The sequence below is a fragment of the Hetaerina americana genome, unplaced genomic scaffold (genome assembly GCF_022747635.1).
Source record: "Hetaerina americana unplaced genomic scaffold, ioHetAmer1.1.p SCAF_28, whole genome shotgun sequence".
In the NCBI taxonomy this organism is placed as follows: domain Eukaryota; kingdom Metazoa; phylum Arthropoda; class Insecta; order Odonata; family Calopterygidae; genus Hetaerina; species Hetaerina americana.
This window is the reverse complement of record NW_027286852.1, coordinates 303,454-325,737: the sequence shown is the minus strand read 5'-3', so window position 1 is coordinate 325,737 and position 22,284 is coordinate 303,454. Positions and strand designations below refer to the sequence as shown.

Here is a 22,284-nt window from a genome sequence, read left to right as displayed (position 1 = left end):
TCCTCGCGAAACTATATTAAATTAGACTGTCCCAATAATTATCATAACTTCGGCGTTTTCTCAAATATGATTTGAACGTAGACGACCGCAGTCTAAACGCCCTCCTTCCACTCAGATCGATTGATGACTACTGCCTATGATGTGGGACTGGGAGCTCGAATGAATGGAAGCAAGGTGGATTTGGGGAAGGCCACGGCTCATCGCATCCGCCACTATCGACATGGAGGAGGCTTGAAAGCTAACTATCAGACAAATGTGTGATACGACTCGAGACAGTCTTCTATTTCACTGTTTAAATATTCACTAGATCCTAGACACCATAGTTGTACTGCTGAACGCACTGATGTGTGCAAAGCGCGCATTCAATCATGCGGAGTCTGGCCGCATTCGTCACAATCCCGTCAACGGCTCGCCCCACGGGTCGGATGCCCCCTCCGCCCCCGCATCACGCGCCCGTCCCGCCAAGTAGCCGAGGGCGTGCCGGGTGCGGGCGCTCTTCTGAGTATGCGGCGCGGAAGAAGAGCAGCGGGCTTGCAGCACTCGCATTGCTCGCTCTAACCCACCGCAGGGGGGAGGGGGCGTGGAGGATGGGGGGGGTGGCTTGGGGGGGGGAAAGGGGTGAGGGGAGGACACTCCTAGTTAGTCCTCTCCCCCGTCCACCTAACACAGCAGCTAAAATCATGCGTTGAGATTGCATCTCAAATCTCCGAATATAAAAATATCCCTTTTTGGGAATAGATGCGGAACAGTTGACGAGATACTTCAGTTTACATAAAGGATGTAAAAGGGTCTTTTCTCTGCCGCAATGTAGCAGATATAGTGGCTATCATTGGCCCTGAATTCGCTGGCTCAATCGCAATATATGACTATTTTTGTGGATTTTTTAATGTATTAATTATTCATAATTTCGATCGATATTTTATTACTATTGATTTTAGCACTATATAAATTTTGATGATTTGACTTTAACAATAACATGGAAAAAATGTCGGTATTGGCATGTTTTACTTCATTTTTGTTGGAATGTTTTAATTAATTTCTTGTTTTCTTGCAAATAAATGACATTTTATATTCATTGAATCATTTATGAAAATATTATCAAATATGCAAAAAATAAAGATTTGAAGCGCTAATTCACATTTAGAAAGATGATAAATAGTTGAGAGAAAACTGCAACCAATGCTGAACAAGATATTACACCACAAACAGTATTTAACTTGCTACAGCCTCACTCGAGAACGGTACCACTTCCCCTTGCTGCTACAATTCATCAGTCATTTACACACTTCTTCGCTAGTTTTCGGACCTCATTAGCCCAAAAGAAGGTATATTCGGGAGAGGGTTGGAGTACGAGTGACATGCAGTTTCCAATTATCAAAGAACTCGCTCGGTGGGCCTCGCCCTTCCCGGGGCCTCCTCTTTTCGCCACGGCCCTTCGTCACTCAGTAGTCATAGAGCGTCCTCCGTCTTCTTTTCCCATCCAGGTGAGGTTCAAGCTGGGGTCCCAACTGCCAGTGAGCCGCAGCAAGACGTCGGACGCCGCCGTCGGAACCCCAGGAAGTGTGCAGCAGACCGCCGACGGTGACGGCGCCTCCTCTTTGCCTCCAGGTGGGTGGAGGGATCCATTCCATTCTCTGCGGTCGGGGAGGGGGGGTGGGCACCCGTTGAGCTACCAAAGTGTTTCACTTTTGGGATCGTTTCAATCTCCAGATGAGGCAAGGCAGGTATATGCGGGGTGGGGATCTCACCTGAAGCAGGCATGGTGACTGAATACGAGTGTGCCTTCTCCGGTTGACTCTCCGCGCTGAACAGCCAATCGCACGCGTCCCGAAGGGTTCAAAGGTGCCGGGGACAAATCTTCTCGTCCATGGTGCCCAGTCGTATTTTGCTACGGCTACGCTGTGTGCGCAAAGTAACTGACGCCCAGCCCGTGATTAATGTCATGTTCCTCTGAGTTAATTTACACGTCCTCTGAATACCGTCTCCAATGCAATATACTCAGTAAAATTCAGTTTTGGCAAGTGTAAGATGCTGGGCAAAATATTACCATCGGCAGACTCTGTGTGCATGCAAAAAATCAAGGACTTTAAAACTAACTCCTACGTTTGAGAAACGGGTCTCCGGAAACTGCGAATATGACGGATCGCTAAGAAAAAACCAATGCTCCTTGTCTCTGGAGTGTAGAAGTGCATCCATGTTTCGTCCAAAGTTACTTATGGATGAAGAAACACGTCAGCATTGCGACGGAAAAGCTCCAAAACCTGCCTCCGAATCGACAACCCCGCGATTGCGTTTATTCTCCACTGAGAGCAAACGCGGCACCCGTCTTGCCGAGATTTTTTTCATCTCAAATGTTTGTGCAACACTGAAAAACTGCACCACCCTGTGATATTCCTGTGACCTCAACTATTTCGCAAACTTTGTTTCATCGATCACGAAAAACTGTATGAAGTATCCGGACAATGTTGATGTGCGACCACGTTTAAACTCAATTGTAAATAGTTGCAAACACTGGAGCAGATGTGGCATGAACTTCATGCTAATTTCATCCAACTCTGCTTTCTTCTCTTTAGGTTTAAGCCTTTTAAATAGAAATGTTTAACCCCAGCATGAAACTCATTTTTTTCATTTTTCTAAATATACCAGCTTGTCGATTTAATCAACAGTGAAAATCAAACCACACGGTGAATAGAGCTAAGACTTTAACAGCGATCTAGTGAGAGATGAGGCTTCCTCAAAGCTAACATTTCCCTATACTACGAGTATCTTATATTGTATTTGATGAAGAATTACCGAACGACCGACGTAAAGGGTGCGTTCCGAAAGTAATGCAATTCTTTTTTTTTTTAAGTAATGATTCAACGGATTTGCACAAACACTTTAAATTCTTCAAAGTGCTCTCCTTGGGCCTCTACACATTTTTTCCAGCGACTTTGCCGTGACCGGTACGAGCCCTGGGGAGCGTCGTCGGGGACCTCTCGCAAGGTCTTCGCCACGGTTGATTGGATCTCTTCTACCGACCAGAAACGGGTTCGTAGTTGGTAGCTTTTATCGGAGGCAACCGACAGCTAAGGTCCTTTGCGCTATTAGCATTAGGATGAATGAGAGAGGAAGGGTGGAGAGAAACCCCGCGTCGGGATTATCCCACTCTTGTCGAAAGGAGCCAAGGTGTCTGCTTTTTAACCCATTCCATCCGACGGACGTCGTATTCACTCAAAGTGCTCTCCACAAAGCACCTCACATAGGGATCGGGATACCACTGAATATTATCTACTGCACCCAGGATTCGAACCGTGGACCTCTAGGTGGGAAGCCAGTATGATAGCAACCGCACCATCCCGCCCCCCACGGTTTCTTTTCAGGGCTGCCTTAATCTGAGGGAATAAAAAGAAATATGCTGGGGCGACGTCAGGACTATAGCGGGGTATGGTAGCGTTGACACCTGGTGTTTTGCCAGGAACTCACGGACTCGTAGCGCGCTGTGGCAAGGCGCGTTATCGTGATGGAAATGCCAGGGAGCGGAGATGTCTTTTCTCGTCATGATTACCCTTTTTCCAGCACATTCGCGTAGTAGGCAGTGTTAACTGTCTGTCTTTGAGAAATAAACTCTTTATGGGCCACTCCTGTACTGTCGAAAAGGACAATGGGCATTGTTTCCGCTTATGATTTGCTCTTTCTTGCCTTTTTTGGGCTTGAAGGACTGGTCGGTGTGCCACTCAGAGCTTTGGCATTTTGTTTCTGGGTCGTATTAAAAAACACAGGTTTCATCACCAATGATGACGTTTTCCAAATAATCAGGTTCATTTTCAATACGTTGCAAAAGTTCACTTGAAATTTCCGCTCGGTTGGTCTTTCGTGACACTGTCGGCGCGCAGAGGTTTACGATGGAGAGCACTGAGACCGGTTTCACGGCAAAACCTAGCGTCCCCTTCACCCACCTGTACTCCCAAGTGGTTCGATCCCACTCCGACCATTGGGAACGGTACGGGAAATTCATTTGCATAACGTTTGGAACGCACCCTGTAAGCTTAGGTGCCACCATCGCATCCGATCTTGCATGGGGGAAAATGTACGCACTTTTTATAGAAGGGCCATAAATAAGCTATAATTCTTCGAACATATAGTTAGAAATCGTAGCGATGAGATCGTGAATGAGAAGTGCTGTTTTTCTTTCTATAAAGCCCCACAGTGTATGTGGAGGGCAAATGGCATCCATCTAAAGTCGTTATCACATAATTGAACAAGACAAAGAAAAGGGGACCACCATATTCATCAAAAATTCTTACGAAAGAACACAAAGCGCCGCACGATTACAAATAAGATCTGGAATGGGAATCCAAATACGTATGCGAAGACGTGGAGCTGAATTAAATCCTATCACTAGATTACCAATCGCGTAGCTTTGCATTCGGCAAAGAAGAAATAATTCATCCCCTAATCAAATCGTCAGAGCAGGCAATTGTCACGAAATAAAGAATGCATATATAAGGTGTTATTGGAATTAGAATACATATATAAGGTGTTTGCCCTTGAGCTGCTCGCGACAGCAGCTCAAGGGCAAACACCGAGGCAAGAACGCGTAGGCACTGGCGATAATAGTCCGGGACATAAAAGCCACATTCCCCGAAATTCACTTGGTTATAGGTTCCCTAATGCCCCCTGCCACGCGCCTTTGCCCCGGGTGTCGGGGTTTCGTGCAGACACATTTGTAGATCTCATGCATCTCAGAATTTTCCACACTACATGGATAGAATGATATCTGAAAGTTTTTGACTGCGGTGCATGTGAGCCGAGTCTTTTTACTGGGTTTCCTTATTCATTATCTTATCGTCAGTGGAATAGTTGCTAAAAGTATAACATTCGTTAAGTATTTAACGGATGTTGCATTCAAATGTCCGGTCGCCCCCTTCCGAGTGCCACACCTGTTTGCGGCAGCTTGCGAGGTAACCTGGAACACATTGAACCCGCACTCAGTCATTGTGCAAGAAAGTCTGCTCCCCATCCCTGCATGTGACGCTAACAGATACGCATAACAGTGATGCTCTCACGTTTGTGCGCGCGGCTTTGTTGAGGACACGAGACACCGACGGCGAGTCTCAGTGCACTCGGGTAGTCAAGAACCTGCGCGGGAATTTCAAGCGCCAACCGCATTGGCAGGGAATGCCCCTGCTGCCCACCCCACCAACTTGCCACCTGTATCTCATCAAGAGTATCTCAACATGGTTGCCAGGATCAGCAATCTATGTACATGGCGCCCTGTTAGTCACCGCTAGGGTGTGTGGCGGGGGGTGATTACACACCAAGCGCACAACATCATAAATTAAGCTTCTCTTAATTTTTAGCTCCAATATATGTTTGTAAAACAATTCAAATTGTGTGCATTCTATTCCATGTATGTATACTCTATTCCATTAAATACAGGTAGGTATTGCAATGTCGCTGTTGAAATTCCCAGAAATGAATATTGTTTATGTAGAGTTGCCATCTTTTAATCTAATAAAAAGAGTTGTTGAGATGGAGGCGAGGGGCCCTGATTATTGAAATTAATACAAGCAAAATATAAAGGATACAGAGTCAGCCTAACAAATATTTTTTATTTTTTAAAAAGATTTTTGGGACAAAAGATGACCACCAAATAATGTTGAAAATATTATATTATTTTCCATCAAAATGAAAAAATAATAACACTAACTTCAATTTATTATCTAAAGTTGTTGGTTTCTATTTAGATTTTGTCAATTAGTTTTGTGTAATCATGCAGTGATGCTAAACCCTGGTAAAACCAGGATTCCTGCACATGCCCCCCGTCAATTAGTGGTTAGACGGTGAAATTGCAGTGCAATGGCTTTTCTTTTTATGGCCCTCCAGTGGACACCACAAGGAGCAGCACCATGGAAAGGTCTAAGAAACCCTCGGACACGGCCCGCCGCCACTGGTACCACAACCATCACTCGGGCAAAGCTCTGCCCCCTCAGTCACACGAGACCCTAGCGGCAGGGGCCCTGACAGGGGCCCTCTTTGTAGGTATGGCCCTCTTTGGCTACCTGGGACTCATCTGCTGGAGGAGATCACTCGAGTGAGTGTATGTTGAAATAGCTTGGGTTAATCATATGGCCCTAATAAAGGGCCTTGAAGCACTCCTGGGTTCTACTGCAATCATTTTCAGAGAGCAAAAGTTACATATTGCAAGGTATAATGCCATCGAAGTAGATGCCCTAACAATAGCAAATACGAGGGAGGTTCAATAAGTACCCGTGTTAGAAATGAAGAAAACATTTTTTTTACTTTTCAACATAGTCCCATTTTAGAAAGATACACTTCTCCCAATGTTCCGGCCACTTTTTAACCCCTCCAAAATAGGATTTGTCGAACTCTCCCAAATACGCCTGTCTCGGCGATAACCTCCTCGTATGAGCTATTTTTTTCCCGCGAGCCATTTCTTCATGTTAGGGAATAAGAAAAAATCTCAGGGAGCCAGATCGGGTGAATACGGGGCGTGCGGCAGCAATTCATAACGTAGTTCATGCAGTTTGGCGACGACAACTCCGGATGAATGTGCTGGTGCGTAATCGTGGTGAACAACACCTTCTTCTTTGCCAAATGAGGCCGTGTCTCCTTCAATTTTTTGTCAAAGCCGTCCAATAACTCACTGTAGTATTTCCCAGTGATCTTTCTTCCTTTTTCTAAAAAAATCCATGAAGAAGACGCCATTTGCATCCCAAAAAACCGTCGCCATGACCTTTCCGGCCGATCAGACCATCTTCGCCTTCTTTGGAGCAGATTCACCGGGAGAAATCCATTGTTTTGATTGTTGCTTAGTTTCTGGTGTGTAATGATGAATCCAGGTTTCATCAACAGTGATAACTCGACGCAAAAACACCTTCGGATCTCGCTTAAATTGCTGCAAACGCTGCTTCGAAGTTGACAGCCAGTTCAGCTAGTTGTCCACTGTGAGCAATCGCGGCACCCATCGGGCCGACAATTTTTTCATCGCCAACTTATCATGTAAAATATTAATTGCTGTTCCGGTCGACACACCCACGGCCTCTGCTACTTCGTGCACTTTCGTTCGTCGATCAGCGAGAATCATGGCGTGGACTTTTTCAATGATTACCTCGGTAACCACGTCTGCCGGGCGTCCTGGTCGCTTCTCATCAAAAACAGATGTTCGCCTATGTTTAAATCCGATGAACCAATATCTAACTGTGGTCATAGATGACGAAGTGTCCCCATAAATAGCATCCAACTTTGCTTTTATCTCCTCGCATTTCTTCCCATCCAAAAACAAAAAGCGAATTACCGAACGATACTGCTCTTTTCCCATCTTAGCGAAAATCACGAAACACGTCTTACTCGAATGGCTACCAATTCCAAACTAATCTTTAAATCAGTCTGAAATATGTTTCACCATTGTTTGATAGATGGCAGCACTCGATGATAATATAAACTTCCCTCAGGAACGCCCTTTGTCGTCAAACACGGGTACTTATTGAACCGCCCTCGTAGGTCAAAAAATACAAATTGTGGAAAACTTTCAATGGTGCATTAAAGGAAACAATAGCTTCCTCTATTTTAGATCTTAATCTGAGTTAAATACGAATTATTACCCAACCATGCTTTCCCCTGACAAATAGTGAAAAAATATAGCTGTCACTGGAAATTCAGCAAAAACATTCATAATTTCACCATGTCAGAATCCTTTGTCTCAACCGGGAATCGAGCCTAAATACTAAATGAAAGTGTCATGAGAGAATGTTTTCTTTGGTAGCTTAATTGATTAGAGTGCCCCAAGGTAAGGAATTGGGAGATCCAGGTTCGAGTCCTGGTGAAGGTGAGTGATTCACACAATTTGTGATATTTCTGAATTTCGATGCTCATTACTGGATGACTCCCATAAAGTAATTGCCGCATAATTTCCTGCAGCTCTATGTGAAATATCAATGATGGAAAATATTGAAATATATTCTCTCATCAAATTGCAAAAATAGTGCTTCAATGATCTCATATCACATATATTTTTAATCACAAAATTGAACTCAGTAATGATGTACCGAAATAAGCTTTGCCTAGATTTGCTGTCAAGGCAGGCTAGCCAGTTTTTCCGACAAAGGTAATCAACATTATGTGTATCATTACATATGTGTTAAAGGTGAAATCAAGTAAGGTTGCTGATTTTCAAATAAATGTAAATGCAGGTCTTAATATTAAATGAAAATTTTGCAAAATATTTAGATATACTAGTTATTGGTGGGGAGATGGTCAACTGACTGCTGAGGTCAGACACCACTAGGAATAGTTTAGAGGGATAGGTAGGCATCAATTGATAGAGATAGGGTTTTTAGAGAATGGGGAAGAGTGGCCTAAGGAACTCATGGAGAAAAGCCAGAGTGTCACTGATATGGCTTGCCTTATCGAGATTGTTTCTGAAGTGCATCTTTCCTTTGCATATATATGCATCTCTATCCCAAATTGCATGAATATACCTGCAAGAATAGAGTGAAAAAAATGGCAAATCCCATGTTTTTGATGCAGAGGCATATGGGAAAGGGGCTCGAGGGATCTCCTCATCAAAAAAAATATCTGCACATTGAGAGAAAGCATGTAAGTAAATAAGCAATGTGTATACTCCTAATTGTCCAGCATTTGCCGTCATTTTTCCAAGGGTTTGATTTCTCAGCAAGATCTTATTGATGGCACAGAGGGTGCAATTGCCAAAAATTTTAATAATGTTCCTGAGTCATACTGCAGGAGTTTATTGCTAAAGCAAGTCATTCTAATTCTACTGAGAATGAGAGCAATGCTCAGTTTCCACAACTTATCCACATTAGCATTTTCAAAGATCGAATCTCACACATCCTCAGGACCAAGCAAAAGCATGCTTTCCAAGAATCCAATATTTTGTAAAAAAAGAGATTGCCTATCAATCCAGGAGCAACAATGTAAATTATGAATGGTGAGGTTAAATACACAATGTCAAATATATGAATCTCGTCATCACATACTAAATGAAGTCAAGTGCCATCTAATATTATACATTTTTATATCCTTGGTGGAGGGTGCAGTTGTGGCAGGAAAGGAGAGAGGGAGGAGAGGGGAGGGTTGGCCAACCAACCAATATTTCTAACCAGTATTTTGCATCCGATTGCTGCCATATCATAGTAATTCTACTGAAGGGGTTTTCAGCTTTCTTTGGAGACTTGTGTGTCTTCTCTGACGTTATTGAAACACATTTAATCTCTTCAAGCATGAAACAGGCTGCAATCATGCAACCTGTGTAATGAGTTTCTTTCTCAAAGTTTAGGTGGAGGCTGATAGCAAATTCATCTCATCTGCTAGACAACAAAATACAAATGTGTCTGGGCCTTCCTACTAAAACATTTATTCCATCATAGTCGCCATTCTCTCCGAGGCTTCTTCCTTTTGCCTCCCAATCTGATGATTCCACTGGAACCAAGGTGGGGAAAGAAAGCACGAAGCAAAGTCCTCCGGCTGTGTAAACCTTCAATTCCATGCTTGTTATTTTCAAGACATTTACATTTCTTTTAGTTCTGTGAAGACAAGTTAACTACTGTGTTGTAGAGACCTGCCATTGGCTGCGAGTTGTGCCATTTTCGTAATTCAATTCATAATTGAACTCCCTCAAGTCACAAATGATGATGCCAAGTCACTCTTATATTGGCTGTTTTATTTTAGGAACAGGAATGAGACCCACAGCATCCAAAAGGCCAGAACAATTAGCTTCTGTTAAGTGATTTTTTGAATTTGATGTACCAAGACTGAAATCATATGATGAAGATTTTACTGAAAAAATAAAGAGAAATTAAGATTGCCATTGCCATTAAGATGCCTGGCCAGTTGCTGCTTTCATTCTTTGTGTGATTCCAATTTAGCCAATTCAAAAGGAAATAGTGACTAAACTATTATTTATTCACATATATCTGCACCAGTAACAGATTTCTATTATTTATGTGATATTTAAGCTATTGTTATTTGCCATTATTTAAGTGATAGTTGCATCAGCAGTATCAATAGGTGCAACATAATAATTAATTTGTGGCTGCCAGGTGAAACCTATGCTCATTCACAGAGTGACAACAAAGTACTGTCAGGAGAGGGGGCAAAATCTCCGAGGTTTTATCATAATCATTGTTCAGATGGCCATGATTAACTGATTTTGATGTCGAAGATAGCACATACTTCAAATACTGGGTATCTTTTCCAAAGTCAGGAGTTGGTATCAACTCTAAATTTCCTTGGGTAAAAAAATTCAGATAACAAGAAGAAAGCATTGGAATGTTTTGATAAACACTCTGCTCATGAGTATCAAGAAAATAATGTTAATGATAGAGATTTGGAATTACCAGTGAAAAAGAACCTCAAAAATTATGTTCTAAATCAGTTACACAATGTTAAACTAAGAAAATCAGTTCAGAACAGAAACAAATTCCTACCTGAAACTGAGATAATTATATTGTGTGAAAGACAAGAACTTGCTTTAGGAGGAAGTAGAGATTATGGTGAGATGGATATTGAAAAACAGCCTAATTGGAATGAAAGAAACTGGCATTATCTACTGAGACATCATGTTAGTGTAAAAATTGAGTCAAAAATAGCTTCACAAGGTTGTGGAGAAAGGGATCAGTGCACAGGTTCTACCATACAAAATGCAATAATCGAGTCATATAATATTTCTGGATACAGTGGTTGCAAAATGTTTTTCTTTGTGTTTCTTGACAGTGCTGTAGACACCAGTTAGATAGAGCAGGCTTACCTTTGTGCTTGATGCATTGACATTGCAATGTGATGCTCCTTAAGAAAGAGCTTCCTGGAAATTCTCATTAGTGATTTAACTTGAGGCATCCTTCATGCTATAATGTTTGACTAAATTTAGAACAGAAATCAACAATGTCAGGGAAACTCAGAGGGTACCGCACAAGCCGAGGTCAGGGGGGCATATGCACTTACACTATCGTGACACCTTCTCCCTTCGACTTGCTCTCTCAATTCAGCCATTCAGTGAAACGCTTCAAAGCACATGTCAGTTGGAACTGCTCAAGAATCACAGGGACTGCTCACAACATATTCCTGTGCCTGGAAATGAAAACAATGACTTTTCGATTGAATCGATGGATGGGAATCACCTCCTATGGCAGAAACTTAGATAAGACTTTGTGCAACTTGATAGGGTGAGAGATTTGATGCAGTCACTCTTAGTACTTATTGAGCCATAGATAGAAACTCTGAGAACTATTAGGATGGCCAAAAGGTTCATCAAAAACATCCAAAGAGGCAGATCCATTAAATTGTTCTATTCTATGATGTGAATTTATCATAACCTTCTAAGGGACAGCTAAGGTGAGGAGTAGGCTGAGCATAAAGCAAAATCCTTGAAAAACCCATTCTATGTCTGAGAAAGGCTACGGAGTTAGCAAATGATACTTAACAGAAGTGGAAATCCTATGATATGGCACCATGGAAACCTTCAACATTTTCTTAGAAAGAGAAGTGGATACTTGCTAAAATCTGAATGTTGCAATATTAGTTCCATGAATGTTGTGAATCAAAAGGAATAAACCAAACAATGCAGTCCATGACTCAAGAGAGTGCATGTGTCAGAGGGGCAGTCTACTATATTCCATTTTAGGAATATTGGTAATAGAGTTGAAATCTTAGTTTGCTGAAGAGAGTGCTAATGGGACCTCCCTAACTTTTGGTAATAGGTGAGGAACTACAACAGAGGGGGTGCTGTTGAAGAAGTTCCTTTTGTGTTCTATGGTGATGGAGAAGGATGTGCAGCAAACAAAATCCAAGACCCTCATGCATCATGATTGGACTTGATACTTGTGACAAAGACATGTGTCCAAGCATAAGTACTCTTCTGCAGATTTTGGTCACACTTCCAGTGACAACTGCCATGCCAGAGAGATCATTTGAAAAAGGATAATGATACAAAGGGGTACCCAATAATAACTGGAATCGTGTTTTTAAAGCTATATATATTTTTTTACAAACCAACCATATCAACTTCGAAGTAACTTCCATTACACTTGATACATTTATCCAATCTGCGATTCCATTCCTGGGAGCATTTTTTAGACTCATCTGTTTGATGTCTCAAGCTCTTGCCATGGTGTTTTCTTTACTGCTTTCACATCACCAAAACATTGTCCTTTCCTGTCCCTCTTCATTTGCGGAATAAAGAAGAAATCGCACAGAGCAACGTGAGGTGAATAAGGGGCGTGGGATAAGGGAGCCATAATTTCTCTGAAGTATCCTTTAATAGTATAAAAACAAGGATTTGGAATGCTTTGTGTAAGTTAGATATGGACCTGTCAGGGTGTGCAAGCATTTAACTTGTCATTTTTGCACATTAATGATTTATTTATACCTAATGTGGTCACCAGTTTTTTACCATATCAACATCAGACTTTCCATTAATGCGACTTTGCCATGGTTCTCTTCATAGGCTGAAATATGGCAACAGGGAGCTGTTGGTGAATGAGAGGGAGGAGGGGGTGGTTGCAGATGGTTACCAAAATTACATGGTGAGTCACGTGTGTGGAGAAAAAATGTTGGCAGTTTGATAAACATCATTTATAATACATTTATTTGTCCGGAGATTTCTTGCATATTCATACATACTAGGACACGTCAAATTTAAATTTCACAATTTTAGAAGAGATACAATATATATATATATATATATATATATATATATATATATATATATATATATATATATATATATATATACATACCAATACACTAGTATAATTACATATTAATTGTTTAAGCCAGAATTGACGCATAGCGACAATTCCAGGTATTCATTTACAGAATAGAACATATTATTTTTTAAAAGGTTGAACAGCTTTTTCTTGAAAACAGGTACTTTTGTTTCACATTTGATTTCATGGGGAAGTTTATTGAATAACCTCAAGCCCATTGCTTTGGGCCCATGGGCAGTACTGTGTGTCCTGACAAATGGTTGGTGCAGGTCATTGCAGGTTCTTGTATAGTGACTATGGTAATTGTGGTTGGACTTGTACTGGGAAATATTACCCTTTGCATGTAAGATGACATTAAATATATATATGCAAGGTACTGGTAATAAACCAAGTCTTTTGAGGAGAGGTTAACATGGTGCATCGCAAGGAGCATTGCTCATAATACGTATAATCCTCTTTTGGATTTTGAAGATTATGCCCACATGGGGAGAGGAACCCCAGAAGAGGTAACCTGAGAATAAAATTCACTGTAGTAAATGGATAGAAGGACCTCTAAATTTCCAGAATATCTAGTATTTTCAATGAGGAAAAATAGGGAGCTTAACTTTCTACGTAATTTGAAAATGTGTTCCTCCCAAGACATGTTTCTATGCAGGATTACTCCCAGGAATTGGGTACTGGAATTTTGGGGAATGCTCACACCTTCTGCATGTACTGAGATTGCAGATGAAACTTTCTTTTTATTAGTAAAATTAATCAGGCTGGATTTATTTATATTAGGTTTTAGGAAGTTATGAAGACATCATTCATTGAAAATCTGAGCTACTTCGGCTGCTCTTTCTAACTGTCTACTGAGGAGGCTGATACAATGATATTTGTATCATCAGCATACAGTATTGGGTCTATCCCTTTAATGAACTTAAGATTGTCTGGGAGATCATTGATATAGATTAAAAATAAAATAGGACCAAGTACAGAACCCTGGGGAACACCCAGTGTTACTTCTCTACCAGGGGAAACAAATTTGGAGCCATTTATTGAGAGCTGAGCATACTAATGCCGTTCACTTAGATAAGATTCAATCCATTTGTAGGGTGTGCCTCTTATACCATAGCATTTCAGTTTATACAGAAGTAACTGATGATTGACGAAGTCAAAAGCTTTACTGAAATCGAGAAAAAATCCTAAAGTTTCAGTTCTATTATCCAATCCTAAAAGTATTTGATTCACCATGTGATATGTGGCTGTTGTAGTGAACCTTGTTTTTCTAAATCCATGTTAAGATGTGGATAATAGGTTATATGTCTCAAGATATGATACAAGACGTTGATAAAAAACTATTTCAAATATTTTCCCCAGCTGGTTCAACACGGATATTGGTCTATAAGAATTCATTGCCATTTTGTAACCTTTCCCTTTGTATATTGGCACGATTTTTGCTGATTTAAGAGGGCTTGGGAAAATTCCAGTTTTTAGGTATTCATTAATTAAGAACAGCAGCTGATCCTTAATAGCATTAAATGACCTTTTTATGACTATCCCTGGGATGTCATCTAATCCAGGACTAAATTTGCTAGGGAATTTATTGATTATGTTGGTCAGTTCCATGACTGAACATGGGAATATATATAATGAATTGCATGAGTTAGGAATTTGAGAATAATTAGCTGCATTGACTGAAACTGTGGGATTTTGACGGGATAGGTAGAAATCATTCAGAATGGAGGCCGTTTTAGAGTAATCTGATATAGCATTACCATCATTGGGATTCATGTCTTGATGACTAATACAAATATACCCTAGTAATTCACCCATTTAATTATAAGAAATACTTTTTGCAAAATAATACTTAAAAAGTGCCTAAATAGATAAGATTTAGATTTAAGCACACTCCTGAGACCAAGACGAGAGCTTTTTAGCCATTTGTAATGTATGCTAATTGAATCTGAGGGCCCCATCAGAAATCCATTGCACCTTGACTTGAGAAAACATTTTCTGTTTCCTATCACTGTGTGTTATTCACTTTCCCACCATTCACTCACAATAGTGGCCACTATTCTATTTGAGCCACGTCCTTTTGCCTGGGTTCATCATTTTGGTTATTTCATTTTGAGATGTGAACCTCATCTAGTGATAGGCGTATAGGGAAGCTGCCAAGTTGGGAATTTGGTGAATTTCTTCCTGACATTATTTTTGCGTTTTTGAAGTGGCTCAATGTTTTTAAGCAATCCACTACTTTGCAAGGCCAGTGAGTCATTTGACTGGGCTCCAGCATGTACAGTAAAACCACCTTATGATGCTGTTGAGAAGGACCACACTATATTTATGATTATTATTTGGTAGTTAACATGTAAAAGTAGGTTTTGATGTTTTAAAGGAAACACTCCAATATTTCTTATGATTGCAAAACAAATACAATCTGACCTCCCTCACTACTCATCTTTAATCCTACATACTTCCTTCCTCCCTTCATTCTGTCAGCATATTGTGATCCGCTCACGTATTAGTTCATGTTTTTGTTACTAGTATTAAGTGGCTGCTAATGCATTTATACGTGTTCATGCAGTATTGGGGTTTTCACCCCCCCATGGATTAATTTTGAACGATTAAGAGCTATTTCTATGATCTGTATCAGTCTAGAAGCGTTTTACTTTGTTTACGTGAAAGTTAACGCTTTTTTTGAGAGTTGTGATACATTTTTTAACCTGCAACATTTAATGTTACCCTCAATGCAAGCATGGCTGTAGAGAACAGAAGCAGAACGTGCAAAAATGTTATTTTAAACAAATTTTTGCCAATTATTTTCTGATTTCCCAGGTCATGAAAGAAATGATGGAAATTCTGATGAAAATGATGACAAAATTCCAAGTGACAGTGATGAAAATGTAATAATTTCTAAGAACACTGTTCATGTTCTAACTTTACAGTATTTCAGTGATTCTGAAGTTGATGACAGTAATGATTTGACAAATGCGATAATTGGCGGTGTTTTATTTTGGTCGGACAACAACGTTATGCCTGCTTTAGAAATATTTGCTGGCACAAAAAGTGTAGAAATAACTCCACATGATCCAAAAAATATGAGTGATGTAGTTAGATCATTAATTGGGGATAACCACTTTTCAATGATGGCGGAGGAATCAAATTGTTACTATGAGCAAAATGCTTATAAATACGGAGAATCTACTAAAAGATTGAAGAGGCACGATATGACCATTGGAGAAATGAAAAAAATTTTAAGATTGGTTATCCTAATGGGGCAGCTGCATAAAGACAGAATAAGTGATTACTGGACACTAGACCCTCTAACAGAAGCACACATTGAGCAGTGATGAGAAAGACTGCAAAGTGGTCAAAGAAGACAGTGTGCTGTATTTGTGGAATAGTGCCCTATTAAATACTTTCAGGGTGCATTTGGAGCTTAATGGAAAACAAATTGTGCATAAAAATATCTTTCATGAAGTTGCAAGACACTGGGTGAGTCACAGAGATACAGAAGAGTCCATCTCAAATTCTCAAGAGAAAAACATTCATATTTTTTGTACAAGGCGTGCACCTAAGATGGACTACTGGGGAGACTTTCAATGGACATGAAAAAGGATAATTAGAGAAAATGGTGCTGGAAGTAAGATAATTCCTCAGAGCCCTTGGAGAATGTGTGCAGCAAGGAAAAGGAGAAGTAAAACCCTTTTTATTTGTGGATTTTTTTTTGTGTTCCACTCCATAGAGAGACAAGTTTAGAAAAATACCACACTCTTGTTGATTTCTCTGGTATATGATCTCTACGCTTTTGAAATTTCATTAAAAATATCCAGTAGTTCAGGAATAGTGTGTATTTTTGTGAGGGCTTAAACCTTTCATGCAGAGGCATAAAAAATGGCCAGCCCCAAGGGCTGGTAAATTGAAATGGTACCAACACACAAATTATTGAACATCGCCACCCTTTTCCTCCCCCTCTCACCTATCATTCTCCCACCATCTTTAGCCCTCAACATTCTATAAATTAGTAAAATACTTTGTGCCGCCTTTCCAATATCCTCCATTTGAATTATTTCAGTAATCCTACTCCTCCACCACCATGCCTAGTACTCTTCATTTGCTTTTCTTTCCATCCATTTGCCTTTTCCATCCTCCTTTAGACCCACACCTCAAAAGCCTCAAATACATCTTACTAAAATAACCATGCTTCCAACCTGTACAGAATCAAAACCCATATCAAAGTTTTACTGAGCCTTATTCAATGTTCTTGCCATCAAGTCCCTCCTTGTCATTGCTGAATGCAATTCTTCTGATTATATGCCTATTACTTTCAACATATAGGTTTCAAACACTTCCAAAATATGTTGACTGTTCCACCTACTCTAGTTTTTGCCCTCTTAATTTAAGGTTGATTAGCATTCCCATTTCTCAAAAATATCATGAAGTTTGTTTCACATATATAGAATCCTATCTCACTCATCCTGTCATGCTGATGTTTAGATGTACTAAGGAATGCCTGTAACCCTTTGGCTGACTGACTAAATAAGCTTTGATCATCTGCAAACCTAACTGATTGTAGGAATTCCCCGCTGACTTTCACTTCTCTCTCCAGTTCTTCCCACATCACTTTCTTTCTAGTTTGTGAAAGCTTCACTCTCAACCCAACTGGCTGGAAACTCAAATATCCCCCACCCCCATCAACTCTCCCTGTTATACTTTAACGCTGTTGTCCCTCCTCCACACAGCCACCTTCCTAACTGCATGATACACACATGACTAATTTTGTTTGAAATCAAACTTGAATTAGGCATTAATAATAATCATAAATTTATCAGTGGACTAAGTGAGGCCCTTGTCAAAAAAATGCTGCACATGTCTGAACAGAACTTTGAATGAATAACAAAAAGCCAATGGAAAATGTACAACATATATTTAGTTAAAATGAAAATAATACTGGATAGATAGCAAACTTTATATTTCAAAATATTCTGTCAACACAGAGCATTCTATGTAACAGAGAGGTTACCAAGCTGCAAAAAGATTCCTAAAACTAAAAAGATCCCAAAGATGAATTAAATGAATCAAGATCATATTATGTGTTATTATGCATCATAGCTTGAAATATGGGTACATTAGTTTAACTTATCACAGGCATAATATGAGGAAAGGAAAACTTATCACCCAGGAGAGGGATTGAAAATACATGATTACATCGTGATGGTATATTTGGAACTTGAAAGAATATTAGCGTCAATGAAGTTGAACATTTAATATAGTAGTTTCACTTGCATTAAAATATTAGTTTAAAATGCTTTCTTCTAAGATGGAGAGGAGGCAAACCATGACGTCATGAGTGAAATCCTCTCGGGTCTTCCACCGAGTTAGTGCCTCCATTGCTGCTGATGTTTCAAAAACAGACTCGATCATTGTCCTCAGATCTTTTCTTTCATTCATCTTCAGAGGGTATGTTTGTCATGCTTTTTGCAGATTCCATTCATTAATTAGCTCTTAAAATTATATTTTCACCCTCAACGAACCATTTGTATGTCATATTGTCCAATATTGTCATATTTCAATTTTTTATAATAAAATGATGAAAAAATATTTGAGCATAATACCTCCACAAGATGATTCTGGGGGATTGAGATGGTATGATGGCTAATTGATGGTCTCCCCATCCATTGGACCCAGGTTCGAATCCTGGAGATGGCATATCTTTTTCAGTGGAATCCAGATCCCTACTTGGAGGTGCTTTTGGATAGCACTGTCTGAATATGCCATCCGTCAGATGGGACGTTACACTGTGTGACCCCTTGGTGTCTTTCACGAAAGAGTTGGCTAATATCAATGCTGGGTTTCCCCTACTACTACTCTAATAACTACTACCACTAAAATGATTCTAGTTTGATCGAATATTAATTGCACCTAACCTTCAGTCAAGTTAATGTTTAAAAGTCAATCAATAATAATGGGTAGGAATGAATATTTCCAACTACTAATTGAAAATTTTCTTATATTTCCAGGTATGATTTCTTGCACTCTAAATGATAATCAACAGCCTCTTCAGCATGGCATCTCTTTGAAATGTAATTATTTAAATGAGTTTCTAAATACTAAAATCTAAATAATTTCTGTGGTACTACATATGAACTGTATTTTTTGAGAAATAGTTATTAAAATAAAAAGAATATTAAGCTATAATTCATTACAGTTATTACATGAACCTTAAAAAGCTGTGCAAGACCACTTGTAATGTAAAGCACCCTTGGAAGTCCTCAGCAGTTGGCCTTCTTAGTTTTGTCACCGTTTCTTGCTTTATTGTGTCCACATCTTCCCAGTGATGTCCCCTCATCACATTTTTTCATTTGGGAATAGGAAAAAGTGGCCGGGGGCGAGATCTGGCGAATAAGGAGGATGATCAAGGATGGTTGAATTCTTTACCAAAAAGTGGCGAACAATCAATGCTGAATGTGCAGGCTCATGGTGAAGGATTCATCCATTGTCTTGAGTCAAATTTGGTCGCACACGGCGTACATGATCTCACAAATGCTTGAGAACTGTATGGTAGAACTCAGCATTTGCTGTTTGTCCTACAGGAAGAAATTTCTGATGAACAACACCTTCGGCATCAAAGAAAAGCAGGAGCATGACTTTGATTTTCGATCAGCTTTTTCTTGAATTTTTGGTTTGATTAAACCCATTTGAAAATGGCTGTTTTCTTCAGAGCATTATCACCGTAAACAGCTGTCAACATTTCAGTAATATTTGATAACTTTCACTGCACTTCACCAAACATTTTGACGTTGATTCGTTGCTCCGTGATTACGTCACTTCCCATTTTCGACGAACAGTAAAAATAAGGACACCAGAAAGTAATATAACTGGCACACCATATGCACAGCTCGACGATCCGCCAAGCACAGGCGTCTCATTGAGTCTCAGGGTTATAGTCCGCGTCATGACCGCCAGATTGCACCAATTCGCATATTTATTGGATAGACTTACATGACAGCTATATGGGGCATATCAATGACGCATAGATATATAGATCACATTATTCCTAAATACAGGGTGAGTTCCAAAAGCAATGCATTTTATTGTTTTTTTAAAATAATTATTTGAACAGATTTGCACTGGATGTTTCCGCGGAGGAGACTCGAAATCCCGAGCATAGAATAAGCATTTGAATTCGAAGTAAATATTTAATTCAGTATGACACCAGGGTTGAAGGATGAATACCATCGGTTTTTGACCCAATATGAGAACTTTCGGCGTGTCACCCTTTCGAACCCAAGTCTGGCGCTTGTTACATACCTCAACCCTTCAGTCAGGGAGATGGAGAGTACTCTGTTTGTTGTCATAAGCGACTAATAGGGCAGGGAGGGAGATGTTCCCGAGTCTGCAAGGGGACAAAAGGAGCCACCGTCATCCACCGCCTACGCCGGCCGCCCCGCGTCACCCAAATGCGAGGGGAGAGCGAGTCCTCTGGCTCCCTAGCCGGGAGTCGGATGACCGGTGTGGGGCCCTTGGAGTAACCAGGTTTTCTGTGTACTGCCTGTCTATTGGCTTCCGTATCTTCCTTACGCTTCGATAGCATCAGCGGGAAGATAATGTGCGTGATATCGATGCATATCGATTTGAAGCGGGAAGGAATGCGAGAGACTAGGAAAAGCCTCTCCTTTCCTCAATTGCCGAGTTATTCCGTCCCTCATGCCCGGGGATTATAAAAGTGCCATAAAATGCAAGTGCTACACTTTTAATTAAGACGGCAAAAGATGTCCCAAGCGATAATCCGCTCTACGTAGGAATTTTACATAACATTCCAGAAGACGTGAAGATGATTGCAATCTGAGCAATTATGGGATTCATAAGCAGCCACGATCTAATTCACATAAAAGTCGAGGAAGTGAAGGAAGAATTGGCATCGCAAGGAGTGAGTGAATGCCAAAGACATGGGTAACATGGTGCAATGACTAGGTGATAATAATAATAATGCTTCATTCATTTTGAAAAATGGCACAACCACAGTAAATGTCGTATAAATAAATATTACTTAACATATAAACAAAAGTTCTTAAATGCGATGAAGATTATGACAAAAGAATTCATCCAATGAGTAAAATGGGTGAGCAAGTAACCAGGTATAAACCCTAATCTTGAAACTTTGGATATCGTCTGATTTCAACTGTGTAGGCAGATAGTTATACAGTCGTAAGTTCATATTATGACATGTCTTGTGAGTTGAAATAAAATGAAATAATTGACTTTGTAATTCCACAAACTTACAAAGTCAATTGTTTCATTTCATTATGTTATGCAAATTCCATAAAGTTACGCCTGAGACAACAAATTTGTGTTCTAAGTTCATGATAATCTACTACAAGTAGTATTTAGATGTGATTTACCTCTTGTGGAGTAGTTATAGATATTAGATCTTAATTGGTAAGTTTCTATATTGACTTTCCCATGAATAAGAGCCTTAAAGATATATAAACTAAATACAGTCATGATTCCGTACCTAATAAAAAAAGGTTTGCAAGAAAGGTTTGCTTTCTTAGGAAATCTCTCATTGGTAAAATGAAAATTGACTCTTATATTTGTGCTCCCTCTTCCTCATCATTTAATGAATTGGCATCAATGTTTCTCACAACTCTTTGCTACTCTCAGAGATTCTCTCAAGTTTACAACGAAAAATGACACCCAAGGTGCTCTCCCTATTCCTTATTATTTAAAGAATTGGCATAAATTTTCCTTACAACTATTGTTATTATCCGACATTCTCTCAAGGCAACTACAAAAATTGACTCCCCACTTGCTGTCCCTCATCACTACCATTTAACTAATTTCCATCAATTTCCTTCTAAGCAACTTATGGTTTTCTCAAAGATTCTTTCAAGTATACAACGAAAATTGACTCCTTACATGCTTTTTCCATTTCTTAGCATTCAATTAATTGACATTAATTTTCCTCTGAACACTATTTGTTTTCTCAAATAATCTCTCAAGTGTACAATGAAAATTGACTCCTTACTTGCTGTCCCTTTACCTTACCATTTACTGAATTGGCATCAACTTTCCTAAGAACACTTTTTGGTTAATCCAAAGACCCTCTCAACTGTACGACGAAAATTGACTCCTCACTCTCTGTCCATACTCCTTAACATAAATGAAATGGAATCAATTTACCTCAATCTTTATGTATTTATCAGAGATTCTCTCAAGGTGACAACTAAAATTGACACCCTGCTTGCTGGCCCTATTGCTTACCATCAATGAATTAGAATATTTTTTCTTCACATCTCTTTGTTTTTATCAGGCATTCTCTCAAGGTGAAGCACAATAATTTACTCCCTAATTCCTGGCCCTATTCCTTACCATCAATGAATTGGCATCAATTTTCCTTACAACTGTTTGTTTCCATCAGACATTCTCTCAAGGTGAAACAGAAATATTTACTCCCTAATTGCTGGCCCTATTCCTGATCATCAATGAATTGGCACGAATTTTCCTTGAATTCTTTGTTTTATTTGACATTTTCGCAAGGTGACACAAAAAAAATGACTCCCTACCTGATGGC

General features: G+C 39.7%; 1 protein-coding gene across 1 annotated transcript in view; it reads left to right on the top strand.

Moving 5' to 3' along the window:
* The window catches only part of LOC139689867 (uncharacterized), a 35,887-nt gene extending 17,030 nt beyond the window's left edge, over positions 1-18,857 (top strand). Inside the window, exons 3-6 of the mRNA XM_071586970.1 lie at positions 1,485-1,608; positions 5,869-6,076; positions 12,467-12,545; positions 18,731-18,857. Of these exons, the coding sequence (XP_071443071.1) occupies positions 1,485-1,608; positions 5,869-6,076; positions 12,467-12,545; positions 18,731-18,736 (417 nt within the window). The 3' untranslated portion in view covers positions 18,737-18,857. The remainder of the gene's footprint in view (positions 1-1,484; positions 1,609-5,868; positions 6,077-12,466; positions 12,546-18,730) is intronic.
* The last annotated feature ends 3,427 nt before the right edge of the window (positions 18,858-22,284 follow it).